This window comes from Canis lupus, chromosome 5 (assembly GCF_003254725.2).
Source record: "Canis lupus dingo isolate Sandy chromosome 5, ASM325472v2, whole genome shotgun sequence".
NCBI lineage: Eukaryota > Metazoa > Chordata > Mammalia > Carnivora > Canidae > Canis > Canis lupus.
Window position 1 is genome coordinate 13,744,711 of NC_064247.1, and position 26,907 is coordinate 13,771,617.

Genomic DNA, 26,907 nt, shown 5'->3' on the forward strand with positions numbered 1-26,907 from the left:
CCCTCTCCCTCTCCTCTCTCTCCCACTCCCCACACGAGACTCTAAGCTCCTCCAGGGCAGAGACCATGTCTTAATTTTCTTTGTAGTTCCACACCTGGCACAGTATACATGCCCCCCCCCCACTGCCACCAAATTTATGGAATAAATTAATTTTTCTGATAAGAAACTCAGACCACCTTCCCTTTCTTCCCTGCAACGTCCCCTCCCACATCTGCTTTGACATCATGCCCTGTCCTAGCCCTCTCCCCAGTCTTCTCTCCAGCCCCTGATCTCAGCGGGGAAAGCCCTCGCCCTCTGCTCCATCCTTCTCTTTACATGCCACATCCATCCATCCTACACCCTGTCCAACCCCACTCCCTAGAATAACTGGAATCCTACACGACTTAGTTTTCTTCAAAGGCGCCAAGCTTGTGTCTACATTGTCCCTTTGGGCCAGGCTATATACTTTGTCCCATTCCTCCTTTTTTGTCCCGTATCTTTTCCTTTCGATCAGTAGTTCCCTGAGGGGCCCAAGTCCTCCATCTTTGGTACCTCCATAAATTCTTCTCCGTACAGTTGGTCCACGCAGACGAACTCACCCAAGAGGCAACTCAGACTAGAGACCATGCTGGGAGGAGATCTGTGGTCTTAGGTTCTGCACCACACCAGGCAAGCACTTAATCCGAAATAAGTGCTCCATTTGAGGGGACAGTGGAGACCCGACATTGGGTTGTGGACTGGGGGAAGGGGGTGGACACAAAGGCCCTTTAGAGGCCCCTCAGGCTCAAGCCTGAAAGCTATTGAGTCTATGAATAAACACCCTCAAATTTGACCTAATCTTCTTTATATCTCCTGCATCTGATGTCATCTAAGTGGCTGCCCACTCCACCCCACCCCACCATTTATAGAATAAAGGTTTTCTTCTGAAAGTACTTACCTGCCTGTTGAAATCTAGGCCATTTCGATCATTTCCTGAAAGAGATAAAAACAAAAATATGAGTTGCTAGCAGGATTGGAAGAGCCTGAAGGTTAGAGGGAAATGGTGATGTTGGGAGGAGCTTGTCTCTATGTCGAGAAAGAACACGCTTCCCCTGTGGCCAGGATCCTCCCACTTATCCTGTTTCCTGGAGAGGTCTTTGGAAAATCTCCTCCAGGGATGTGGATTGCCAGGAAGACTGACTTGTCCCAGGTCACACGGAGTCACCAGGCCTTGAACTTGCAATCCCAGGGCGCATGTCCTGCTCCACTCCCTCAGACAGAGCACAGGCTCTGGTGGCTAAGGAAGGGATGACCAGCCAGGGGTCCTAATGGCATTGCCCTGAGGCAGGAAGTCCCCTCACTACCCCAGGCCTCCTGAGGAGATGACACCTAAGTCATCTCAGGTAGACAGGTGTCTGTTCTTGCCTTTCCCTTCTGGCTTTCATTTCTTGTCTGTTCCTCTTTCCTTTATAGTAAACATCGGGTGGAATGAATAAATGTGTGCTTCATAGAGAAAAATATTTGGTACAGAAAAAAGTATAAAGTAGCAGAAAAATCACTCTGCTGAAGGGCAGCTGTAATTTACATGTTTGTATATGTTATGGTCTTTTTTTTAATGCTTGTTTTGCCTCATTGATATTCACCACTCTGTATAAATATTACCCTGCTTTTTCCAGTGAACATCATTAATATTTCCCCTATACTGTTAAGGGGCACCATAAATCTTTTTCCCCCTCCTCCTATGCTTGCAAACATCATTTTTAATGGTTCCCTAATATTCCATTCTGTGAACCATAATTTGCTTAAATATACACCTATTGTTAGGGGACTTGCTTCCAATGTTAGCTACGATAAGCATGAGTTTCCTTTTCCTATAACTTTTTATGGCAGGAGCCACCAAACAATCTTCCTTTGTGCTCCACAGCTGGCTGGCTCTGTAATAGCAAGGACGATGAATGGTTTACTAAATACCATATACTCAGAGCCTAGCACTGGGCTTAGCACGTAACAGGAGTTCAAAATATACTGGTTGAATGAAAGAATAAATGGACAAGTGAATGAATTCAGAACTTTCAATCAGAAAATTCTTCTGCTTTTCATTGGATCTTCAATAACTTTGGAATAAAATCTCAGTTTCTTAGCACAACATACAATTCCCCATATGACTGTCCCTCAGGATCCCACCTCACTCCCTCCCAGGCACCCTGAGCTCATGGGCAAACACACCAACCCTGTCCCATTTCCACACTTCCTTGCACCACACTCTTTCACAGAGCGTTAGTCCTGGTCACTCTGGACTCCAGTAGCCCTTACTACTACCGCATGGCACATCGTGCGACTCCTTTTTTTCTCTCTCCTACTAGTCTGTGGGTTCCTTGAAAACGAGGACGTAACATCCCTACTCAATGGCCACCATGGCTCCTAGAACAGCTCAGTGTCTCAAAAAATGCCTGGTAGAAGAAGGAATGGGGTCTAAGAGATCCTCTGGCCTTTTAACTTAAGCCCCCTTGCCCTGCTGTGTTCTAAATGAGGATGGGGAAGCATGCCCTTTCCTGTATGGTTGGGAGGGCACCTGCTCTAGCAACGGGGGCAGCAAGATGAGAGCAGAAGATGAAGAGGGGTAGGATCGTGAGAAAAGCATATGGGAAACACAGAGTGACCTCTGGATAGCAGCCTGATTTTGAGATCAATTAAGACGATATATATAAAATGTGCAAGGGGAGCTAAAGGTAGGAGGGACCCACAGACTGGACAGGTTTAAAGGTAAACTTGCTTTTATCTTTTTTTCTAATTGTGATGTACACAGAGATAGACTTAATGGTAAAATTGGTTTTATCTTTTTCTCTAATTGTGGTGTAACCGACATATAACATTGGTTTCAGGTGTACCACGATTCAACTTTTGTATGCATTGTGAGCCAACTGGTCACCACAGTAAGTCTAGCTAATATTCATCATCATACATAGTCACATAATTTTTTTCTTGTGATGAGAATTTTTAAGACCTCCTCTCTTAGCAACTTCCAAATATGCAATACAGTTTTATTAACTATAGTCACCACGTGGTTCGTTACTTCCCAAGATTTATTTCATAACTGGAAGTTTGATGCCCTTTATTCATTTCATCTCTCCCCACCCCCTACCTCTGGCAACCACCAATCTGTTCTCTATATCTATGTGCCTGGTTTTGGCAGGGGGTGGTTGTGTACTTGCTTTTTAGATTTCACATGTTAATTGAGATCCCTTGGTATTTGTCTTTCTCTGTCTGATTTCTTTCACTTAGCATAATGCCCTCAAGTTCTGTTCATGTTATCATAAATGGCAAGATTTCATTCTCTTTCAGGGCTAAATGATGTTCCATGTTGTTTGTGTCTGTGTGTGTGTGTACATATATATATATACATACACCATATTTTCTTTACTTATTCATCCACCGGTGGATATGTAGGTTGTTTCCATGTCTTAGCTATTGTAAATAACACTGCATTGAACATAGGGCTGCAGATACCTTTTTGAGTTAGTGTCTTCATTTTATTTGCCTAGATACCCAGAAGCAGTATTGCTAAATAATCTGATAGTTCTAGATTTTATTTTTTGAGGAGCTTTGTCTTAAAAAAAAAAAAAAATCCTTCCATGACATGGTCAAGTCGGCCCAATAAGGAGTAATTTTAAAACTTGACAAAAGAGCAAATTCATTCATTCAACACACATTTATTTACTCAGCACACTCTAGGTACCAGGCACTGTTCTAGGCCCTGGGAATACAATACTGGAGAAGACAGCAGAAGCCCCTAAGGAATATCATTCCAGACAGAAGTATCAAGACATAAGGCAAGAGCAGGCTTGCATGCTGAGGAATAGTAATGAGGCTAGTATGGCTGAAGAATAGGGTAAGCAGGGGTAAGATGACGTGAATCTGGCAGACAGGTCACAGTGAAGCTTCAACGTTCACCCAAGGACGATGGAAGTGACAGAGGGTTTGAGCAGAGGAGGAACACGATCTGACTTCAGGGTTTAAACCTGCAGGGATGAGCTTGTAGGTGGTTAGAGAGCAGGAGGGAAGACCACCAACTGAGAGGTATTGCAGTGACCCAGAAGAGAAAGGGCAGCAGAGTGGATGGGACAGTAACAGTGGTGGTGGCAAGAAAGGCCTGGATTTAGAACGCATTTGGGATAACTGACAGGACTGGCTGATGGATGGGAGGTGCTATGCAAGGGAGGAGAGGAATCAAGAATGACTTCTAGGCTTTGGCCCTTCTCGAAGGGATCATCAGTGGTGCCATTACCACCAATGGGGGTGACTTGGGGGAGGGCAGGCCAATGGTAGAATGTGGAAAGCTTTATTTTTGAATGTGTGAAGTTTGAGATGCCAATTAGATATCCCAGTAGAGATGGGGAAGTGAGTTTGGACTCAGGAGAGGTGTAAGGTCAGATGTATAACCTGGGGAGTTATCAGCTCATAGGTGGCATTTAAGCCATAGGACTCAGTGACGTTATGAAGAAACTGAGTCCAGATGAAGAAGAAAAAAGAGTCAAGGCTGGAATGAGGAGGAGGAGACAGCAAAGGAGACTGAGGAAGAGGGGGCACCTGAGTAGGAGGAAGACCAGGCAAGTGTGGTGTCTGGGAGGTAAGAGGAGATGTTTCCAGAAGAAGGTAATAATACAGTGAGAGAAAGAGCAGAGGGCCAGAACAGTTTGGCTTGGAGGAGGTCATTGGCTTTGTGAACAATTTTAAAAAGATCTCTGCTTTTGATTTCTGTAAGTGCCACTATCATGTTGTTTATGAGATCCACACAATGAAAAAGATGAACAAGCAAAATTCAGAGATTAATTTTAAAACTCACCAGCCAACAAAATTAACTTCTCTTGCCTAGAAGTTTTTTCATGGTCCTTCTCAAGAGGCCTCTTAGCATGAGGATTCACCTGCTGCTCTCGGAGTGTGATGAGGACAATTCTCCTTCTCATCAAATTCATTCTCACCTGCTTCAGTATCTGTACCTAAGCTTCCCTGAATCCCAGGCTGAGTGAGGTACCTGGGTTGGCCAGGACCTCTCAGGGAGACTGGTCCCATGACACTCCGACAGAGCAGAGAGTGCCATATAGCTCAGTGCCGGGTGCTTAGTAAGGGCTCAGCTCCCCAAAGCATTTTCTGTTCTGATTCTGACTCCACTGCTAAGGCTCTATTGATTGAGAGAGGACTGGTGAGCCATTCCCGGGACTCAACTTATTCATCTTTGACACAGTGAGGAAGGTGCTCCTCTTTCGTGAAGAAAGCAGGGGATGCAATTATCACATTATGTGAAACAGTGACCCACGATCATTATTTTCTACCCCTTTGCAGTGCTCTGTGGAGGAGCAGCAGGGCTTACTGGAAACAGTCCTGGATCGGAAGTGAGCGAATAGAGGGTCAAGCCTTGGCTTCATCACTCCCAAGCTGTGTGAGTTTTGCCAAGGCAGGTAGCTCCAGAGCCTCACACTCTTCAATGGCAAAATAAGGTCATAACTCCCATTCCACCCACTTTCCAGGAATATAGTAAAGCTCAAATGAGAGAAAGCTGGTGACCATGCTTGTGAGCTAGGAGACACTACTCAGTTGTAGAGCTGGGCTCCAGACATCCCGGGCCACCCCTCTACCCAGGTTGAGCCTGGTTGTATGTTAGGGACTTTGCGCATGCTGTGCCCTTCTCTCTCTAGAAAATACACACTCATCCTCTAAGATCAAACTCAAATGTCACCTCCTCCATGAAATTCACCCAAAGCAAAATAAGGGATTTTCTCTGCATCGCCACACCTATTATTTTTATTTATCTCTATTGCACATATCACATTTTTTAGACCCAGTGGTTCATGTGTCTGTTTCTCTCATAAAATCGTGAGCTCTTAGCAGCCAGCATTGTTATATCTTGTTCATCTTTGTACATCAAGTGACTTAAGTTGTCCAATACACACTAGGTGCTGAATGACCACGTGCTTGATCCAAATTACTAAGAAACTGCTCCAAAAATAAATCTTTGATTCTGACCTGAGAAAGTCATGTGCCACCAACTGCAGAAACTTGAACATATCTTATTTCCAAGCCCTGGCTCCCTCTCTGAAAGGTGGCAGCCGCTTGCAGAAAAAAATAAAGCAGGCAGATACATAGTAGAAAGAGTCAGAAAGATACTGAAGTCCAAACTGAGAGGGGAAGCACCTTGCAGAGGATACACAGCCTCAGAGAACTTGAATCAAGACCAAAGCTTGATTTCTCAACTCCTGTACTCATACAGTTTTTCCAATAAAGGCACTGCATGGGACGCCTGGCTGGCTCAGTTGGTAGAGCATGTGACTCTTGATCTTGGGGTTGTAAGATCCAGCCCCACGATGGGCATAGAGCTCATATTAAAAAAAGAAAAAAGGGCACTGCATCCAGTGGCTGACACAGAGAAACCAAGGATTCAACTTTGATCAACAGCTTAGGTAAATCAACAGGCTAGATGCTGCTCGAATTTGGAAGCGATTCAAAACAGAGAGGGAGATTAATATAGAAAACTAGAGAATAGAATCAGGATTAGAAAATATTTTGGCATGTTCTAATAGAAGCCAAAACCAACAAGGTAAAACATAACAGGAATAAATATAAAGCCCTGCACTTAGGTTAAACTAAATCAACTGTATATGGAAACGATAGGGGAGGCTGAACTGTACCCTTAGAAATGATTAAGATGGTAAATTTTGTTTAAATTCCATGTTTTTTGATTTTTATGTTATGTGGTTTTTTTTTTTTACCTCAACAAAAATGAAACAGAAAGAAGTAAAGATTCCCCAATTAGGGAATTCTGTTTTAACAAATACGCTAGCCCAGAAATCGGCTTTTCTACTTTATGTTGAGTAGTCCACTAAAGTAGTCAAACTGCACAAAGTGATACCCAACCAGAAGACTATCTGCTACATATGACCCACCAGTCCTACTTCTGGGTAGAGTTCCAAAAGAAAAGAAAACAAGCTATGAAGGAGATATCTGCACCTCAGGTTCACTGGAGCTTTATTCATAATAGCCAAGCTATGGACCCAACCTAAAGTGTGAGATCAACCTAAAGTGATCAATGGATCAATAGATAAGGAAGATGTTATTTATTTAAACACACACATACATACTAGAATATTATTCAGCCACAAGAAAAAAGGAAACCCTGCCATTTGTGACAACACAGAGGGACTTGTGGTAGGCTAAGTGAAATAAGACAGAAAAATACAAAATGGTATCACTTACATGTGGAATCTCAAAAAATTAAAAAAGAAATAAAAAGTCAAACTCCGAGAAACAGAGCATGAGAGAGTAGAAGAGTGGTTGCCAGAAGCTGAAGGGGTTAGGGGAAAGGGAAAGGTTGGTAAAAGGGTACAAACTTTCAGCTATAAGATGAACAAAGTCTGAGGATATATAGAGCGTGGTGAGTATAGTTGATAGCACTATATATATATATTTTTTTAAATTGAAATTTGCTAAGAGGAAAACTAAAAGGTTCTCTCACATACAAAAAAAGTTAAACATGAAAAAAAAAAAAAAAAAAAGTTAAACATGGAAAATGATGGATGTAATAATCAACCAGATGGAAGGGACCATTTCCCAGTATATGCACATATCAAACCACTATGATGGACACTATAAATACCTTACAATTTTATCTACCACTTGCACCCCAGTAAAGCTGGAAAAAAAAAAAAGACTACATGCTACAATAGGAAGCCTCATAAAAAGCTTTTTCAACAATACCAATAACAAACTTCAGGCTAGAATAGAAATAATCATAGCTGGTACCTAGAGTGACTAAAATTCAAGCGTGCATAGTGTCAGGTACTTGGCCACTGAAATGTCCGTACTCTGTATTTTACATTTTGAGAGAAGCTGAGACTCCTAGGAGGTCAAATATGCCTCCCCTGCCAAAAAAGAAAAACAAAAATGAAAACGTAATTCTCCTTTCTGTTTGTTGGCAGACATTATTTGGAAATAAACACATCGCAGTTCCTTGTGAGGAGGGGAAGCTGGGGGAGGCTGGCGTCAGAGTATCCCACGTGGAAAAGAAATGACAAAAAAAGGAGATTTTGAGCTGGCCAAAGCTCAACATGAGCCCAAAGCGTGCTACACATGTGTGGGGTAGCTGCTTAAAAAGCCAAGGCAGTCCCGTGCATTACCAGACACACAGATCAGGGCAGCTCCCTGAGTGAGAGCATCGTGCCCAGCACAGGGCATCATTTTGAAAAAGGGACCCTGATGAATTGGGCGGTGGAGCATGAAGACCAAGGGGGTAAAAGGCCCAGTCGTCACACCAGATGAGGAAAGGATGTTTGACCTAAAGAAGAGACACTTGCCCTTATATAAAACCTTCTGCGTGGCATTGCCACGAGAATTAAATGAGAAATTCGTTTTAAGTGTAATAATGATATTGTAGTTAAGAAGGAAGATGTCCTTCTGTTTTGCAGATGCATCCTTGCCAATATTTAGGATGGAAATGTTCTAATGTCTACAATGTATAATAAAATATTCCAGCAGCCAGAAGGGCAGAAATTTGATGGTTGCTGAGTAGGGAATGAGTATATGGGGGCTCTTTGTATTCATCTCTATGGTCATGTGTGTTTGAAAATGTCTACGAGGAAAAGTTGCAAAGGGGAGGGAAAAAAAAGGATTTCAGAAACAAATGGATGAAGCAAATATGGCAAGATGTTAACAGTTATTAAATCCAGGTGACGGGTATGTGGCTGTTCATTAACCGTTTTCTATCTTTTCCATACGTTTGAGGCTTCTCAAAAAAAAAAAATTAAAACGATTCAATGAGGGAACATTGGAAAGCACTTGGCACAATGCCTGGTGCATAGTAAGTGCTTAAATAAATATCAGTGGACTTTTCCTTCCTCTCCAAATGTTGGCATGGAAGTGAACCAGGCTTAGCCTGCAGCAGCAAGGAGCAGAGCAGGGCCACTGGCGAAGCTGCTGGAAAGCAGGCCTCATCTCAGTAGGAGGAAGAATTTTATGAGAAGTGGGTTTGTTTGGCAGTGGAACTCCATAGTTTCACATCGACAGAGCTCCCCATTGCTAGGAATATTCAGGCAGGGGCGGCTCGTTTCAGGGATGTTACAGAAGAGGTTTCTGCATCGAGGGACAATTTGGTGGCATCAAGAGGGGGATTGCAGGGAACCCAAAATTGCTGCCATCTCTGAAGTCTTTCCACCCGATGCAGCTGATCGAAATGCACCACGGCTTTTTCTCCCCCACTCCCAGAAACTGGTCCCTGTCTGTGGCCGAGGCAGAGTGAGGCACACGAAGGACCAAAGAGCTCTTCTCACCACTTCCCTCTGTCCTGTTTGTTCTGCACACAAACCAAAGATAAGGACACAGAAGGGAGGGGGGAGGGCAGAGAGGGCTCCAGGAGGAAGTCCTGGACCCCCCTGGACCTCCACGTGGGGGTCTTAGGGGCCAGTGGGTGAGATCTACATCAAGCCAGAAGGGCCACCCGCCGGGGTCTCTCTGGGCTTCTTTGGGTTCTCGTGGCCTCCTGGCAATCTCTAGGCCCTGAGGCTTCAAGAAAGGAGGAGGAGAAGCAAACAGCTTGAAACCCTGGCTCATGGGCCTGGGAGAGAGACCTCAGGAGATCATCAGGGCAAGTTCCCTGCCTTCGGGAAGATGAAGCATTATTACTCACCCCATTTTACAGGTGAGGAGACTGAGTCCCAGCTGGGTTAAGCGATCAGGACCCCGGGCGGACGCCAGGCAGGAGGAACCCTACCAGCCCTGTGCTTTCCCACCTGGGAGCAGCAGAGCCTGCTGATTTGCATAGCTTTGGCAGCACTGGGATGTGAGTTTGCCTGGGGAGCAATTCTCTGGGTGAGGGAGGTGGAAGCACAAGAATGGAGAACCGTCCAAGCAGGATTTTTCACTTCTGCCCAGTAAACAATGCAGAGTGCTCGGCAGTGGGGCCGAACCTCTCCCAGCTCCGGACTGCTTCTCTTCTCACCAGCTCCACACCCAGTATAGCCCAGTAAGGCTTCCAGGGCCACTTTATGGCCACTTGGCAGCTGGCTAGCACTTCCTAGGAGAGCAGTGATTAAGGCCACCAGGCCCTTGGCAATGCTCCTGGGCAGCCGGCCACCAGAGCAGACCAGGAGACTTCCCGGCATGGCCATTTAAACCAGTCAAAGCGGTTTTTTGTTTTTTTTTTTCCAGGACCCCACAGACACCAGGCCTACCTTTTTTGTTACTTGAGATTCCTCCAAGGAACTGGCAGTGTTGCCTAATGGTCAGAGTTCTGTACAGAGAACACACGGGAAACTGAGCTCGAGGGTTACTTCAAAGGCTGTTTTACGCTGGACTTGGGGCAAGTGGCTTAATCTCCGCAGCCTTCAACTTCCCTTAAATATTAAAACAAAAAAGTTTCTGTCTGCATTCCTGCCACCTCCTTCATGGGGGCAAGGGGATGCCCAGGAGGACCCCCGTGGACGACCCCTGAATACCCCTGAAGAATGGGACACAGGACCTGGGCTGGACAGGAGAAAGAGCCCAGCTTAGGGGTTAGGGGAGACTGACCCCCAGGGCTCCTCTAGCTAGGTGGCCTCAGTCAAGTCACCTTACCTCTGTAGGTGTAGACAGCAAATACAGACGTGGCCATGGGTGCGAGCCATGCCCAGGGTGGTGTCACTAATGGATCACTGCACCCTCCGCCTTGTCCTAACATCCCTGCTTGTGACCACCACGGATGGTCACAATGAGCTGTCCTGAAGAAACCCACTGGCCACCCCAGGATAGGGTCATCTCTCGGGTCCCCTTGACCTCTGACCATCTGTGAGATGGGAATTCTCATGATTTAAAGCTTCTCCCTCTCTACCCCAAGGAAGCCCGGCACAGCAAACATCCTTAGGGATTCCTTGTGGCACGGCCTGTGCGAGCCACCTGTTGCCTTTTCTCCACGTACATGCTTGTGAGATTGAATCCTGAAGCCTTGCTCTACTGTCCCTTCCCACAGATCAAGAGCCTGGGGCTGAGCCCCGGTGGACACCAGCGGCTCCCCTGCACCCCGTGGCTGGAAGAGAAGCCCACATCCTTCCAGCTCCATCTGTCCTGTTGCTCTTTGATAAATGAAACGCTCCTCACACGGTCTTCTAATTGTTTAGGCCATATAATCCCTATTGCTTCTCAGCCTGAGCTGGAGATGGGGCTCCCTGGGGCTCCCCTGCAGTGACCCCTCATCTCCTGGGGGCCCAAAGTGGGCAGCTTTGGCACTCTGAGGCTACGCTGAAGGAGCCCCTGGGCAGATGCGCCAAGTTCCAGAACAACAGACCAGGGGCTCAGGCCCCTGTGGCAAGGACTGCTGCCAGAAGAGCCAGGTCCCCACCAAAGTCTCAACTCAGTTTCCTGAGCCTGGGAACCAAGAAAAGTCTAACTCCAAGGGGAGAACTCTGTGGGGAAGCCAGGGTTCTGGTTGCCCTAACAGGCACATCTCAGAGAAGCCCCTCGCCTGCTATTTTTCTACCAGTTTTCCATGCTCAAGAGGACCCAGAGACTTCTAATGCTATCCCTGCCATTTATAGGTAAGGAAACTGAGTCCCCGAGAGGACAAATGATGAGCTGAAGTTAATACAGGCAATAAACGGCACTGCAGGAGCTAATCCCCAGAGCTCCGCTGCCCAGACTTGACTCTGCACAACACCTGTGGGTGTTCTTTAAAGGCGGACTCCAGACCAGCACCGCTCTGCCCTTGGCCCAGCCTCAGGAGGGAAGAGGTTCAAAGAGGTTTAAGGTCAGTGGGAGACCAGGAGGCTCTATCCTCGCCCTTTTCCCGGAGGAGAGTGAAGTGGGGTGAGAAGCGATGGGCCACGCGGCTGGGCTCTGGCTCTCCTGTGGGCACGCAGGGGTCCGCGTGCGGCTCGCAGGGCGCGGGTAGGAGGAGGAAAGCTTGGACGGGAGATGCCATCTCACGCTCGTGGAACAGCTCACACTTCCAAAAGCTCCCACACATGGACTCTCATCTCATTGCTTCCTCACGACTTGTTCTACAGACAAGGAAACTGAGGCTGGGTCCCAGCACCAGTGACGGAGAGCGGGGTGGGAGAAGGAGCTTGGACCTCATAGCTCTGGCTCTAGGGCCAGTGGCCTCGCCAACACGCATTGGTCACGGTGACACGCACTGGTTTCTTCCTCTGCTGTGCACTTCGTCCCTAGCTCCTCCGCGATCCCCACCTGCCTGGGAGGTCTAAGGGCCAGAATTATAGGACTCCTGTTTTACAGGTGACTAGAGGCTCAGAGGGTGAGGCCTGTGATAGGACACACAGCTGACTGCTGAGCCCAGATCCCCCCGGCACCGTTCTCTCTTCTTTTACCCTTTTCTTTTTCTTTTTTCTTTTTTTTAAGATTTTATTTATTTATTCATGAGAGACACAGAGAAAGAGGCAGAGACACAGGCAGAGGGAGAAGCAGGCTCCCTGCGGGGAGCCTGATGTGGGACTCGATCCCAGGACCCCGGGGTCATGGCCTGAGCCAAAGGCAGCCGCTCAACCTCTGAGCCGCCCAGGCGCCCCTCTCCTCTTTCACTCTTAGAGTATAAAGTCCTCCTCCCTCCTGGGGCTGGAGGAGCTGCTATCTCTGAGACAAGGGTGGCGGGGAGAGGGGAGAGGCTTAATCCAAGGAAGCAAAAACAAAGGACAGAGGATAGTGCCCCTACTGCCTCTGGGGTGGAGAAAGTGTTCCTCAAAAAACCTCCCGTCTCACATCCCCACTATGACCTTGGGAAAGTCATTCCCCTTCTCTGACCCTAGTCTCTCCCCCACCATAAAACGGGAGAATAGGACTAGATCAGAGAATTTTCAAACATTTTGGCAGCAGAACACTGTTTTCAAATAATAAGGAATAATTAGTAGCTGACATTTATTGAGCATTTACTACGCACCAAGCTCTGTAGTAAACATTTTATACACAAGCAGCATTTAATCCTCACCACCACCCTATGAGTAGGTGCTCCTATTATCCCCATTTCACAGGTGAGGAAAGGAGGCTCAGAGGGGTTCATCGGTCTGCCCAAGGTTCCTGATTTAACAGATCACTGAGCAGAAACCCAAACCCACGTCCGTCCACCAGGTAAAGCTGTCCATACCACATCACGCTATCCCCAAAGAAGGCCTCCTATGCAGTTGCTGTAGAAACTTGCAGGAAGTAAATAAAGGACCTTTGGATTTTTCCAGAACTATCAACATCAACTCATCTCACTGAACCTGGCCTGTCCTTTAGCACTGGGTCCTGAGAGGAGGGGGTCCCTCTATCAGCTCCTTCCCCTTCTTCCCGCCATTTCTCTGTTTCCTGAGAAGTAAAGACAGGCTGGAGTCAGGATCAAAACAAGGAGCCCTCTAGCCAGGCATGCTGTCAGTTGGGGTGACCACTTAGCTTTGGGGGCTGCCCCTGGGGCCCTTCCCTGAAGCATGCTTCCCATTCCCAAAGACCAGCGGCTACAAGAGCGTGTTGGCCAAAGTGAATGAATTCACTGGCAGGTCTACTCAGGACACAGTCCATATTCCTAATCAAGGCTTCCCGGATTGGCTGTTGAATCCCTGACCCGCTTGCATGGACACTTGATGGCTTCTGATCCTAATACTAGCAAACAGCATTACTCCATGGCAGGCACTGAGGTAAGCGTGTTTAACCTCATGAGATAGGTACAATTATTACCCTCATTTTACAGACCAGGGAACTGAGCAGGGAACCATTAAGAAACTAGCCCAAGGTCATAAAACTGGTAAGCTGAGAAGCTGGGGTTCACACGCAGGCAGTACTCTTCGTGGCTGCACTTCGGTGAGCGGGGGGCCGGGGTGCAGGGGCTCACATCAGCATCTTACAAACAATAACCGGTGTGTGCGAAGGATCAGAGTGCTCTCACATCACGGCATCTTAGAGCTAGCAGTGATCTTAGAGACCGTCAAGTTCACACCTGCCGTCCAACGCGCCAACTCGGGCCCAAGGATGAGAAGTGATTGCCTAAGAGACAGGCTGGTGGTAGAGGCTGGTCTGCCCTCGCATCTTCTCAGCCAAACAAGAAAGTAGAGATTGTGTTTCCAATGTCACGGATAGAAAAACTGAGGCGACTCATCTGTGGTCACCGAAGGGAGGAAAGGAGGAAGGAAGGGAGGGAGGGAGGGAGGGAGGGAGGCCTGAGGCTGGAACTAGAACACACTCGAGGATGGCTCTGAGCGCCAGCGTCCTCAGGCCATGCAGGGGTAAACTGAGTCCAGAGGCAGGAGGGGGACCTAGCTGGTTCTCCCGGGAGGCAAAGGCCACCAGCACCCAGCCCAGCCTGACCACCATCAGCTCTCCCTGGCCTGTGGAGGCGGGGAGGGAGGGAGTCAACCGGGTGCCGCCTCCCTTTGATAACTTTGAGCCCGGGGCAGACATGTGCCAGCCGGCTTCACCCCCTTTTGTCCGAGCTTCCCTCCTCAAGAAAACCTTAATCATCCTCATTTGAATTTCAAATGACCTCTCCCCTCTCCCCCCTCCCCGCCCCAACAGGCTTTGAGGCAGGGATATGGAAATTCACCCTGCAGTATGGAAATCATCGCCCTATGCAAATCGGGCGCCAAGACCCCATCGTCATAGCAACCACTGGGTTTCCTCTCCTTTCGGCACCTCTCTGGGCTCTCTGACTTAGATTTTTTTGTTCCTCTCCCAGCCCGAGCAGGTAGGGGGGTGGGGTGGGCGAGCCCCCTGCCAGGGGGCCTCACCGCGGCCCAGAGCAGGCAGGTGGGGCACCCCTAGCCAAGGTGCCCTGCGGGGTCCAGACCTGCCAGCCCACCTGCCGGCTTGTCTCCAGCAAATCTGGACCAAGCCTACCCAAGCCAGGCTGACCACTGTCTTTTGTTTTTTGTTTTTTTGTTTTCCCTGGCCTGGGCCAATCCAAGGATGGGCTAGGTGGTGGTGGTGGTGGGGAAGTTCCGGAGTCTGGAGGACACAGAAAGGCCCCCAAAGGAGGTGGCGGAGCGGGGAGATCTAGGGGGCTTCCACCGTACGAGGTAGGAGATGAAAAGCCCAGCATGGAACCTGTATGTAAAATGCCATGCAAATTAACACCTATTATTTTTTGAGTCAACAGCACTGGTGCTTTTTGGGAGATGCCAGGAGCTCAGTTTCCCATGCTCCTGGCTTGGCACAAAGGCCTGGTCTCCCAGGGCCCTCCTGCTACCCCAGAAGTGCCCCCTCCCCAATGAGCACCAGCTCACGGAGGCGGCAGGAGGGGACAGAAATGTCACTGACTGAGGTCCCTAGAAGTGAAATGAGGGCTCTGCTCATTCTCTGCCCTGCCCAGCCAGACCCCTGGACTCCAGGGAGGGTGGACCGGCCCTAGCTGGGATGACCTCATGCCATTTCCCTTTTAAGGACACTTAGCTCTGCTCCCCCTCCTTCTCCTCCCAAAGCCGCCTCTCCCTCTCAGCCATTCTTCCTAAGGATGGGTGATCCCAGGCAAAGCCCTTCCCAGGGGAGGTGGTTTCAATACAGGGGACACCCTAGCAAATGCTGGCCTGAGATGCTGCTGGTCCTCCCAGGCGCCCCCCAGTGGGTTCACACCCCCCAAGGATCCCCCGCCTGCCTTTGAGAAGCAGCCTCTGCCAGAAGGGAAGACTGCCAGGGGGTGCAACCCATGGACAGGAGGGCTTGGAGGTGGAGATGCTGGGAGTGCAAGTGCGTCAGTGGGTCTGTCTGTGTGCTGGGGGCGGGGGCGGGAGGGGTCAGGGTGGGGCCGCATCTCAGTTGCCTGGACTTGGGCTGCTCTTCAAGCCCCTAAAACGCAACCTAATTTGGTAGCTCATTTCTCTTTAAATTCTTTTTCCACTTGGTCAGCACTTTTCCACACCAGGTGTTCTTTGCCCTAATTGTTTCTTGAGGAAGAGGGTAGACCCAAGAGAGCAAAAGCGTTTACTCACACCTGGGAGGGTGGGGGTGGGCTGTAAATCTCGGATCCTTTAATGAAGGGCTGAGGCCCAGGAACAGGCAGTGGTCTGAGTCCCCCACTGTGTGTGTGGAGGGGGGAGTGGGGAGGGGCATGTACCCCTGCCAGCAGAGGACAGCCCGGGACCTACCTCTCCTGCTGGATCTCTCCAGCATCACACCCAAGATACCCACAGTGTGAGGGGAGGAATGCGAAGATCATAAGATATACCCAAGGTCAGATGTATCCATCGCCCATGGCCTGCCAAAGGACAGCAGTGTTCTGACACACGGTGTGAACTCCTCTAAGGCAGGGCACCCCAAAGTATGCTCCAACAGTCAGGGCTGCCCTGCGAACTGTTTGCTAAAGTCTGAGACCGGATCATACAAACACAGAGAATTTAGAAATGTTCATAGTGCCCCAAGCATGTGATGAGTGGGATCTCCCCGTGGACGGCAGGTGTAGACTAGCCTGGGCCCTGTGGAGCATGTGTGGTGGGTACGATCTGCAGTCCTGCGTGGTTAGGACTGCGTGCTGGTCTGTGACAGACTGGAAGGGAAACAACTGGTCCCGCACCCCAGATTATTTGAGAGGGAGCACCCTAAGCGATGCCCACCGATGAGACCATGCGGACAGTAAAAGACAGCACATGGATGCCCCACACTGGGCTCCCTCTCTCGGTCCCCTTTCAGGCTGAAGAGAAAGGAGGTCCATGTTCTTCTTGGGGGGGGGCCTCAAAGATGGAGGCAAGTGTGGTGGGGAGTCACTTCCTTCAAGAGACCTACAAAAATTAGAAGGGCCAGTGCCAGGCAGGACTGGCCTGGTCACCCATGGCTCATCTAGTTAGCACGATCCTGCCCTGTTTGCCCCTGGGGCCTGGGTTTGGGAATCAGGGATGAGCAAGAGTCTGTGAGTGGTGAGTGAGGCTGGTACGGGTGAGAGCAGTTGCTGTAGCTGTTTTGTTTGCTAGGGTGCTCTGATTGCTAGAGGCAGACAGGCAATTCCTGGCACCATAGGCAGCTCTCCCGAGGTTTCCGGCACACAGAGCCATGGGATGAAGCCTGGGTAGTGCATTAGTACCTTCTAATCTCCCTGTCACAAAAATGGGAAACACTCTGGGTTAGAAGACCATAATAAGAGGTAACAGGCTGAGGCTGCAGCATGGGGGTCTCAGGCAAGAAATGAGAAAAGACGTCTAGGCACTGGGGAGTGTAGCTTACAAGAATAGGTGCCCAAAAGAAATTGTGGGGTTAGCTTTTCTTAAGGGAAACATCCCTAAGACCAGGAGGTTCCTTCATTTTCCGGGGATCGTTTTGAAATGTCTCCAAAGGAAGAGAGTCATGGACAAGAATCCTGACATTAAAAAAAATAATAAGAAGAAGAATCCCAACTTCCCCAAGAATTCATATCAGTGCCCCCTGAACACTTGGAAGGGCTGTGGCTTCCTTTCTCTCTTCAGGAGAAGTAAGGGGCAGAGCAGGTAACTTGGAGGTGCAGGACAGAGTCACCCGGTGCAAATCCTAGAGACCACCAGTCCAGTCCCTTCCTTTCGCTCTTCTAGAACCCTCTTCCCCCTATCACAATGAGGAGACCCAAGTCTAGGGCACAAGTAGACTTGTCCCACATCGCTCAGTGACAGAGCTTTGTCTTGTCTCCTGAATGTTTCTGATAATTATCCACCTAATGATGGATTGTATTTGTACAGTGGTGCACACTTTGTGAAGCACGTTCATACCCACTCTGTCATTTAATCATGAAAAGGGTGGGCGTGTGTGTGCACGTGTACCTCATTTAAAAAGGGCTAGCAATGGGAGACTCTTCTTCACCCCCTGCCTGCCAAGTACTTCCTAGATGTCTGCCGTCCTCTCTGTCATTGAAAGAATAGTTTTATTCCATAAATATTTGGTCTGAAAGCCATACACATCTCTCAAAGGCTTCTGCCTATTTCTGCCTAGAACCTCACTTCTTGGTTGTGATGAGACATAATTTCTTTATCCTCAGCTTCAGGAGGATGGAAACCTCAGGACTCAGTAGGGTGGAGATGGTGAGCAAGGAGTTGGTTGAGAAGGACTTCCTAGTCTTGGGTCAGTTACTCATTGTTCCTGTGGGACCTTATGAGAGTCACTAGCCTCTCTGCGTTCCTCTGCATGATCACATCATTCCTTCCCAAAACCATATTGGAAGTTCTCGGGGGAAAGTACAAAAGGATCCCCAAACAGCTAAGATGCCTTGGCGGTCTTTCTGGAAGGGGGGGGCAGATGTTAAGTCATTCCACCTCACAGACAGGACAACTGATGGTGGAGAAGGGCGGCAAGAATGGACAACTGACAAAGCTCAGTCCCTCCTCCATCTCTAGCTCTCTGTCCTCCCCTGGCTCCCCCCACAGAATTCTTTCTTCCCACATCTCTGAGCAGGGTAAGGGTGCCAAGGAATTTGCTCCACTACCATCTGGGTTCACAACCCCACCCCAGTGCCCCGTCAAAGGGTTGGGTGGTGGTGGAAGGAAAGACTGGGGCATCGGTAAGGCTGGCCCAGGATAAGAGAAGGGAAGGAGAAAATCCTCTCCCTAGATTTTCACCTTCCTCGGTTCACTAGAGTTCCCACTCTTCCCCAGCAAGCATGTTTCAGCTCCAGACAGGACTTCTGCCTCTTGGATTATACCAACCCACCTTTCAGGGGCTTGGCTTCCCCCCAGTCCCTTTGGCCAATGTCACCCTCTATAATCTTGGCATCCCTCCTGATGCCTGTTTCCTGTGTCTTCTGTCCCTGGTTCCTGTGTTGGTCCTCAGTCTTCCCACCACCATCTTTGGGTAGAAAGTCACTGGAAAAACCTATGTTTAATTCTGTCATTTGCTAGGCATGGGAATTTTGGGAAAAGCAGCCTCAAATCCCTCATCTTCAAAGTGGAATGATGACATCTACCGCACAGAATTGTTGGAAAGGCCAAATGCACTAGGTGTTTGAGTGTGCTCTTTTAGACACGAGTTGGCACCATCATCCCTTCTGCCATGAATTCCTGTGAGAGAAGCAAAGCCCCTTGAGGACAGGGGCTGTTTCTTCATCTTTCTGAGCCTAGGGTTTGACACAAACATGCTCCGCAGATGTTGTGTATGGGACTACCAGCTAGGTCAGGGAGGAGGATTGGGGGTAAATGGAGCAAAGAGGCTAGAGATGTCCAAGAGGAGGGTGTGGAGAGGGCGACTGGAAAGAAGGGACTAGGGAGGGCTCAGCTCTGAGGAAGCCTTTATGCAAATGCAGGAAGTGGCAAGTGATGACAGAGAATTTGGAAAAGCAATACATGTACCCTGTTTGCAAGATTCAGCTCCTAGAGATCATCCAGCCCAAATCCTTCCTTTATGGGAGGAACAGAAAGGTCCCAGTGGGGAGCGACTTGCCCCTAATCTGCAGGGAGTTAATGGCAGAGCCAAGATAAGAATCTAATGGACTCAGGCCCGAGTTTGATTCCTGGTTAAAAGCTGTACAATCCTGGGCAAGCCCATGTCTCATTCTTTAGCCACCATTTCTTCATCGATAAAAATGGGGGTGGTAAGAATGGAACGAGATGATGCACGTGAACTCCGAGGCACACGTGCACGTGCCCAGGTATGGGGAAGAGGCTCTGTGAATGTGGCTGGACTTTCTCTCCCCCCTCCGCCTCCGCCACGTCCAGCATATTTGTCCACCCCTGTGTTTGAGGCTACTCTGCGACTAGTGTGGTCAAAAGTCATAGGGTTAGCAGTATGGGTGCTTGGGGGTGGTCAGTTACAGACCCGGGGGCTTTTGAAATGTGGGCAAGCCTGTATACTCTTATGAACCACTCAACTGAGAATAGGAAAAAAGGTGCTGTCAGCTTCAAGAATAGAGGAAAAATAACAACCAGGGAAATAAAAGAAAGGATAGGAAAGCTGATGATTCAGAAATCTAGAAACTTGGATCCAGTCCTCTGGGGGTGGGGAGGAGGGCTGGGAAGAGGACTGGACAGGGGATTGGGAGATTTTCTGGTCTCTTGTGTTGCCACAAAGGCAGTCTGAGGTTATGGGCAGTTAGTTTATCTTTGTCCATGCCTTGGCTCCCTATAAGCAGGAGGAAAGTGAAGAATGAAAGAGCTGCCTGCCAGGTCTCTGCCAGCTAGGAGGTCTGTGTCTGGACCTGAGAATGCTCTCCTCTGCAGTCCTAGCCTGTGTGGATGGGGAAATAACTTCTCTTTCCCACTCCCAACCCTTGTGCCCTTTGGGGATTTCACACAATACAGAAGGTGCTCTCAGGGAGCTGGGGGTTTCTAGGTCACCTTTGTTTGTAGTTCCTTTAAAACTCAGAGACAAACCACCCCCTAATTCATGCACTGCTTGGAAGGGGGAATCTGCCTTTTAAAAATCCAAAGGAAGCCATTTAACCAAGTTGGTAACCATTGTGACTCATAATAAGCTTTTCTCTGTAAAAAAAAATGAGTCACAATGACTTTCCAGGAAGTTTGGTTACTTTAATTAGCTACCTCTTTTTTCTTGCCCTTAAAAACATACAGTAATTTGATGATCACCTAAGTATGGATGCTACCGGCCACGGCGCTGAGTCCCTAGAAGGGAAGAATCTAGGGGTGGAGAACTTGCAGACAGCACAGACTTCGTGGTCTCCTTGGAGCTGAAGAAGACCCACACAGAATCCTTCCTTGAATGTGCAATGAGAACAACCAGCCTCCGGGGCTGACCCACTTGGCCTGAGTGACAGGGAGAAGGACATCCCAGCTACCTGGCACCCCAAAGTGCTTAGCAGTGATGCTCTTTCTGTAAACTACAGAATCATAGGATCTTGATGATGCCACCAGACGTAATGATGATCACAGCTGCCATGTGTCAAGCACCGTGAATAGGCTTTAAACATCATCTCAGGGAACTCCCAACCAGCTCTCTAAGACAGACATTAATTGCCCCCCCTCTATAGCAGAGACCAGGCTAAGCTAACTTATCAGATCGTATCAGTTGGTGAGCACCTAAGCTCCCAGGTCTGTTTGACTCTACATCCATACCCTTTGAAGATCACCTGTTCCTTCCTCCTAAAGAGGCAAAGTGGCTGCTATAATCCCAGGAGAACCCTGGTATGGCACTCAGATTCCCAAAGTCCCAGCGTGTGTCTGGATTCTTTCTCCTTCAACTTCCTCTGTACACAGCTCCCATGGTTCCAGAAGGGAGGTCAGAATGTGCTCAGATTATCTCCAACACTTTCGTCTTCCTCACCCCCACCCAGGATCTGAACACTCTCGCTCCTGGCCCACCTTTTAGGGTTCCACGTAGCTCCTTCCCACTCCCAACACTGTTACCTGGACTTGGTAACAGAACACCAGTGCTAGCCTGCTAAGTGTGGTCTTCTTCATACACGGACACTCTCTTAGCTGTGCCCTCACATACCTGGGGCCACATACCAACAGAGTTGGCTCCAGCTAGCCTGCTATCAGAAGAGGGCAACACAGCTTCTCCTGAGAGTGGCTTTTGGAGTCTGATTTTTTTTTTCCCCAGGGAAGAGTGTCAGAGCTGAGATTGTCCCTATCCAGCTGAACTGATTTGATTTTATTTCATTAAAGATGTTATTTATTTATTTTGAAAGAGAGAGAGAATGAGTACAAGTGAACAGGGGAAGGGGCAGAGGGAGACAGAGAATTCCAAGCAGACCCCTCACTGAGCACAGAACCGGACACAGGGCTTGATCCCACAAACCTGAGATCGTGACTTGACCTGAAATCAAGGGTTGGATGCATATCTGACTGAGCCACCCAGGTGCTCCCAACTGAACTGATTTTAAAGCCTTGCTCCTGTTCGTCAGGTTGGAGGAAATTTTCTTCTCAACTGGAGAGAACAAGTGCCTCCCTCCACAGACCCTCAGTAAAACATACTCAGCAATTAAATCAATTGAAAAGTGAGTGCAACTGGCCCACATTCTCCTGGCCCAGCTATTCCCACTCACAAAGAAAAATATAGAACCTACACCTCTAATGTCTATTGCTACCTGTGCAGTAGGCACTGTTTCAATATTAAATTGAGGGGCAGGAAAGTTTATGGCAAGTGTATCCTGCAGGTGCCCTCAACAAGACCCCCAATTATCTTGTCCCTGACCCAAGCTTCAAGAATGGGGTTAGACTGCACCTGAAGACTTGGGAAAAGAGTTTAGCTCTGGGGGACATTGATTCTCTTCCACTTCTAATTTCTATGTCTCTAATGATCCAGATGAAAGACTAATTGAGGTCTTGTTGGAAGGCTATTAAAGTTATTTGGTGGTGTTACAATTTATACTCATGTTTCTTTAAGTTCTTTTTAATTATATGGAGCTTTCAAAGCAAAGCTTGTACTGTGGAGTTGAAAGCAGAGAGCTATGAAACTTTCTTCTCAATTCTTTCCTGACCTCTTTCTCTTCTTCACAAAGCAAAGTCATCTTCCAGGCACCAAGCCTTTCTTTCTGGTCTATTTACCACCCACATGCATGTAATTTGGAAGAGGAACACTTGCGCACGGGCCTCTTTGGCTAGTTCCTTGAGTAAGGCCTGTTGAGAAATCTGGGGTTAAAAGGCCTTGGTCCCCATCTACTGAAGACACATTGTGCTTTCTGTCCTGAGCAGGAACTGGGACCACAGCCTGCTGCTTCCACGGGTATTGGAACGGCCCATGGCCCATCAAGAAGTGGACCTCCTCCCTAATTTTTGTGTTTCCATTTTGTTTGTAAGGATCTGGCTGGCCCTTTCCAAGCCTAGTTCCAGAGACTTTGTCTCCCTCTAGATGGATATCTATAGTTCGAAGCCTCCAGGGTCATAGCCTAAGGGAATTCCTTCACTTCCTAAGACCCAGCTTTGGGGTCTGATTGGCTCAAAGACTGAGATAGAGAAAAACAAAACAAAACAAAACAAAACACCGCATTGTTCGATGATCATTTGCAACAACTTGCTCCCACCCGTGCTTTTCTTGTTTCATTCCCCAGAAGAGAAGACCCTTACCTGTCTCCACCTGGCTGAGGGCACTGCGAGCATCCGTGGAATCTGCTACATCCCCACTCATCTTGATATCTGCAGGGAAAACACAACTGATTTTAATAACAGGTCACAATTTTTCTTGCTATGACATATGTGGCTTTAACTAAACAGCAAAGATGAATGTGTAATTACAACAACCATCAGACTTTCAAATTCCTGATTCCCGAACATACAACCATTAGAATATTCATAAGCTTGGGGCACAAATCCCCTCCTCCCAGGCGCGCCTCCTTTCCCTGGCCCTTTCTTTCCCCTCTTCTCTGCTGCTACTGTGGGATCTCTCACCTTTTGCATCATTCATTGTCACTTCCTTCCATCACCAGGTTCAGTTGGTAAAAATTTAACAAGGGGAGGGGTACAGGGTGAGGTAGGGGGTGGGGAAGAATGCTTCCCATTTCCAATCCTCATTGCCTCTGGGATTTGGGGGATTGATTTTATTTTTTTCAAGTAGCATAAGAAATATGTCTCCCCACCCCCCCACCTCCCCTCCCTGTAATAACTCTACCCTGGGAGGTGAGAGTACCCCTGAACCTAGGCTTGCCCTTCTCACCTTTCTTGACCAGTTCCTGCCCCTGTTCTCTGTCTGGTTCTCAGACGTCAGCTCACTGTCTGGGGACCAAATCCTAGCTCCAGCGTGGCCCTCCGGAGATCCCTTCTCCTCTGGGAAGCCTTACCTTCTTTCCTACTCCTTCAAAGTGCTCTGGGAGCAAGGGATGGTGGGCGGGTCAGTGCCCCGCAGACAGAGAATACCTACACCAGGCCTGGTCTCAGCCCCCTAGGGCTGCTGGTCCGGCCTCTCTGCCCTGCTTCATTTCAATAAATTAAACATTTACCCATAACAGACAGCTGCCACCACCTAAGAGGCCCCCCCCCCCCGCCCCCAAGTCTTCTCCAGGATCAGCAGAGAGAAGCAAAGAGGCAACTTTGAACTAACTCCCTCTCTCAGCTCCTCTCCTTATTAAACCACCCAAATACTGAAGCCGTTAAAGACAGAAGAATATTTTATTCAAATCGTGTTGACCCCCCCTACCACTACCCCCACCCTCTTCTCTGGGGCAGCACTTTAACTCTTTCAAACCAGATAAAGTCTTGGTGAGGCAATTTGCATACCCGGCTCCCCAGCCAATCCCTGCTAAGCATGCAGTCTTAATTTGCATCAGGTAATCAGGCAGTTGGCAGTCTGGACGCCTGAGGTCTGGAGATGATCGGGGTGAGGGGAAAGGGTGGACCTCCGCCCCAGGAAAAGCGGGGAGAAACCTACTTTTTAATTTTTATTTATTTATCTTAGAACAATGACGTGGGTGGCTCTGGCAGAGATTGGAATCGTGGCCCCTGGGGGTGTGGTGTCACTGCAGCGCAGGAGGGGCGACTGCCCCGCCAAGCAAGACAGAGGCGGAGGTTCAGAGGCTCTCCAGCCCTTAGAACGCCCCAGAAGCAGAGGATGGAATAAGGCACTTTGGGGAGCCGCTGTGGCTTGAGGAATATTTTGGAGACCCACCAAAGTGACGACTCCCAGGTAAATCCTCGGAGCTCCATGCAGCGCCCTCCAGACATCCGCACTGTCCCGCACAGTCAGCCGACCTCTAGGGGAGATCTTGCAACCACACCCTACGACCTGCCTCACTGCACTACATTTAGGAAGGCTCTTCTTGAACCTAACCTAAGTCCTTCCTGCTGTAGTTCGAAACTGTAGAGTAGTCATGCGTGAATATGCAGAGCTAGCGTGGGTCACCTGGACGCATCTGCAAAGGGTTCAGCTACTGCTCACCTTCTGCTCCAATAAAGAAATGGGCTTGCTTCCTACTACCCCGGAGCTGGGCATTGCCGAACAGATCTGCTCAGCTCATGCTTCCCCCACAGGGATTCCTCAACGGTGCTGAGGAAAACGTCAGAGACTGGCCCCTCAGGTTTTTACACTGCCTCAGTAGCACCCAGAATTCCAGAGCATCGGTTTGGGTGGCCAACAGACCTGGATTTAATCCCAGCGCCATGGCTAACTAGCGGGGGGAACTTGGCCACGTATTTGAACCTGTTTTCTCAACTAAAAAATGGGAATAATGCTACTTCCCAGAGTTCTTTAAGCAGCCAACAAAATATGAAAGAAAACTGCCTGGCACAGTTCCTGGCACAAAGTAAGCTTGAAATAAAAGAATGAGCTAAACAGATAACTTAGGCTTCTCTGTTAGTCCCCTTGGCCCATAATAAGAAATAGCTTTGGGGACACTCGCGTGGCTCAGTGTTTGAGTGTCTGCCTTTGGCTCAGGGTGTGATCCTGGGGTCCTGGGATCGAGTCCTGCATCAGGCTCCCCACCTGCTTCTCTCTCTACCTGTGTCTCTGCCTCTCTGACACAGAGAGAGATTTAAAAATCCCTAAAGATTTTTTAAAATCTTTAAGAAAAAGCAAGCAAGCAAGCAAGCTTTGGTTTTCTGTCTCAGCACTATCTGATAGACATCCTCCAAATTCTGACTTCACATGGAAAGAGCTCATGGGGACGGTACGGGTTTAAGAGGCAGTAAGGCTGGGACGATGACCAGATTCTCAAATCAACTTATTTCCAATTCCTGACATTTAAGAAGGGTAACTGTTTAGCTAAACCACAATTCCATGCCTGTAACCCAGATTCCCTTCCGACACCCTTTCCCTGCATGCCTTTAAACGTGGCCAAAACCCATCTCTCACTCAGCCTTTGAATTAGCTTAAAAGGTCCTTCTAATCATGTCTAAAAATGACTTTTGAAGGTGGCAAAGGCCCACACTTTGCCAGGACATCTTCTCCTTTGATACACCCATTATGGGAGCGACATGGTAACGCTTTAGGATCGGACAGGGATTGGAGCCTGATGGAGGGGCAGGCTGCGATGATCTGTAGAAGCTCTTGGTCAGTCCCACAGGATGCTAAGATACTGAGAACCAGTTCTAGTGGGTAGGAGGCTGAGGCTGATGGGTGGGACGAACTCTTGGGTCTCAGCCTAAAAATGGGCCAACACCGAAACTCCCCAAGACGCCATAGCCCTTTGCCTGTCTGACAGCACTTGCCGGGGCTGAGGGAGGGAGGTGTGGGGTGGGGCTGTTCTTATCTCGGCAGGCAGGCAGGCAGGCAGGCGACTGAGTGGGCTCCTTGCCATCACTCCCTTCCCTGGGGAGGCTCCACTGCTCAGTGTAAGATCCCAGATCCCAGACGCCGACCCTCATCTGGCACCAGTACCATCACGTTCTGAAGCTGGGGCAAGACATTGGCTGCTGGCCTAGCCCTTCCTGTGCCTTGGCATGACCCATGAGCAGCCCTTCTTCATACATCCGTGAACCAGGATGTGCGTGGGAGCCTGAGGAGCAAAGTCCAAGGGGCGGCATCTTCCCCAGGCCGCAGGCTGTGTCCACAGTGTACTGGAACCTCAGGTCCAGGCTACACCGGGGAGGCAGAGAGCCTCCCCTTCTCTCTCCTACTGCTCAGCTCCATTTCTCTGAAGGGAGTGCAGCTCCCTCCAGACTTCTTCCTCCCATGATGGCCAGTGGGGGCACTTCTACCAGAAGGAAACCAAGGGGCCCACTGGTCCTCTGTCTGAGCCAGTCATGGCTCCAATTCTCTCCTGAGACAGATTTCTGTCACTTCTTCGAGAGGAAGCCACTCCCTCTCACCACGAGACCTTCCAAATCCCAACAGTATTCCAGAGCTGTAGCTGGTATCAATCTGTGAGACTTGATCCCAACCTTGATAGGCAACAGCTCACTGTGAGCAAAAAGACAGAAAAAGAGATGCCCTGGGGGCAACCAGGTGTCCCCCTGGGGCCAGATTCCCAGTGTTTTCCTGTTTCTTCCCTCCCTCTCCAGCTGTCTGTCAGACTCTGGTCTAGTCCTCTGTCTTTTTTTTTTTTTTTTTTTTCTCTATTTTTGATCTGGGAGCAGGAGCCTCCCCCTCCTTGGCTGGGGTGCCCCCGTGTCTGGTGACCTCATACCTACCCAGGTGTTCATGCTCCTGGAGAGAGATGCTCTATAAGGTACAAAGTGC

The 26,907-nt window shown here is 48.9% G+C and overlaps 1 protein-coding gene across 7 annotated transcripts in view; it reads right to left on the minus strand.

Annotated features, from left to right (window-relative positions):
* The window catches only part of POU2F3 (POU class 2 homeobox 3), a 75,412-nt gene that overhangs the window by 45,599 nt on the left and 2,906 nt on the right, over positions 1–26,907 (minus strand). For 2 of the 7 annotated variants that reach the window (XM_025465228.3, XM_049109871.1), the window contains 3 exons: positions 22,866–22,934; positions 10,176–10,337; positions 917–951 (listed from right to left, as the gene is read on the minus strand). Coding sequence is in view for 3 of the 7 variants with exons in the window: in XM_025465223.3 (XP_025321008.1) it covers positions 917–951; positions 10,176–10,234; positions 10,558–10,607 (144 nt within the window). In the remaining 4 variants the exon portion in view is untranslated. Of the gene's footprint in view, positions 1–916; positions 952–7,752; positions 7,853–10,175; positions 10,338–10,557; positions 10,634–22,865; positions 22,935–23,575; positions 23,678–26,907 lie in introns of those variants that run through there. The other 5 variants (XM_025465225.3, XM_025465227.3, XM_025465223.3 and 2 more) reach the window with 5 other exon arrangements.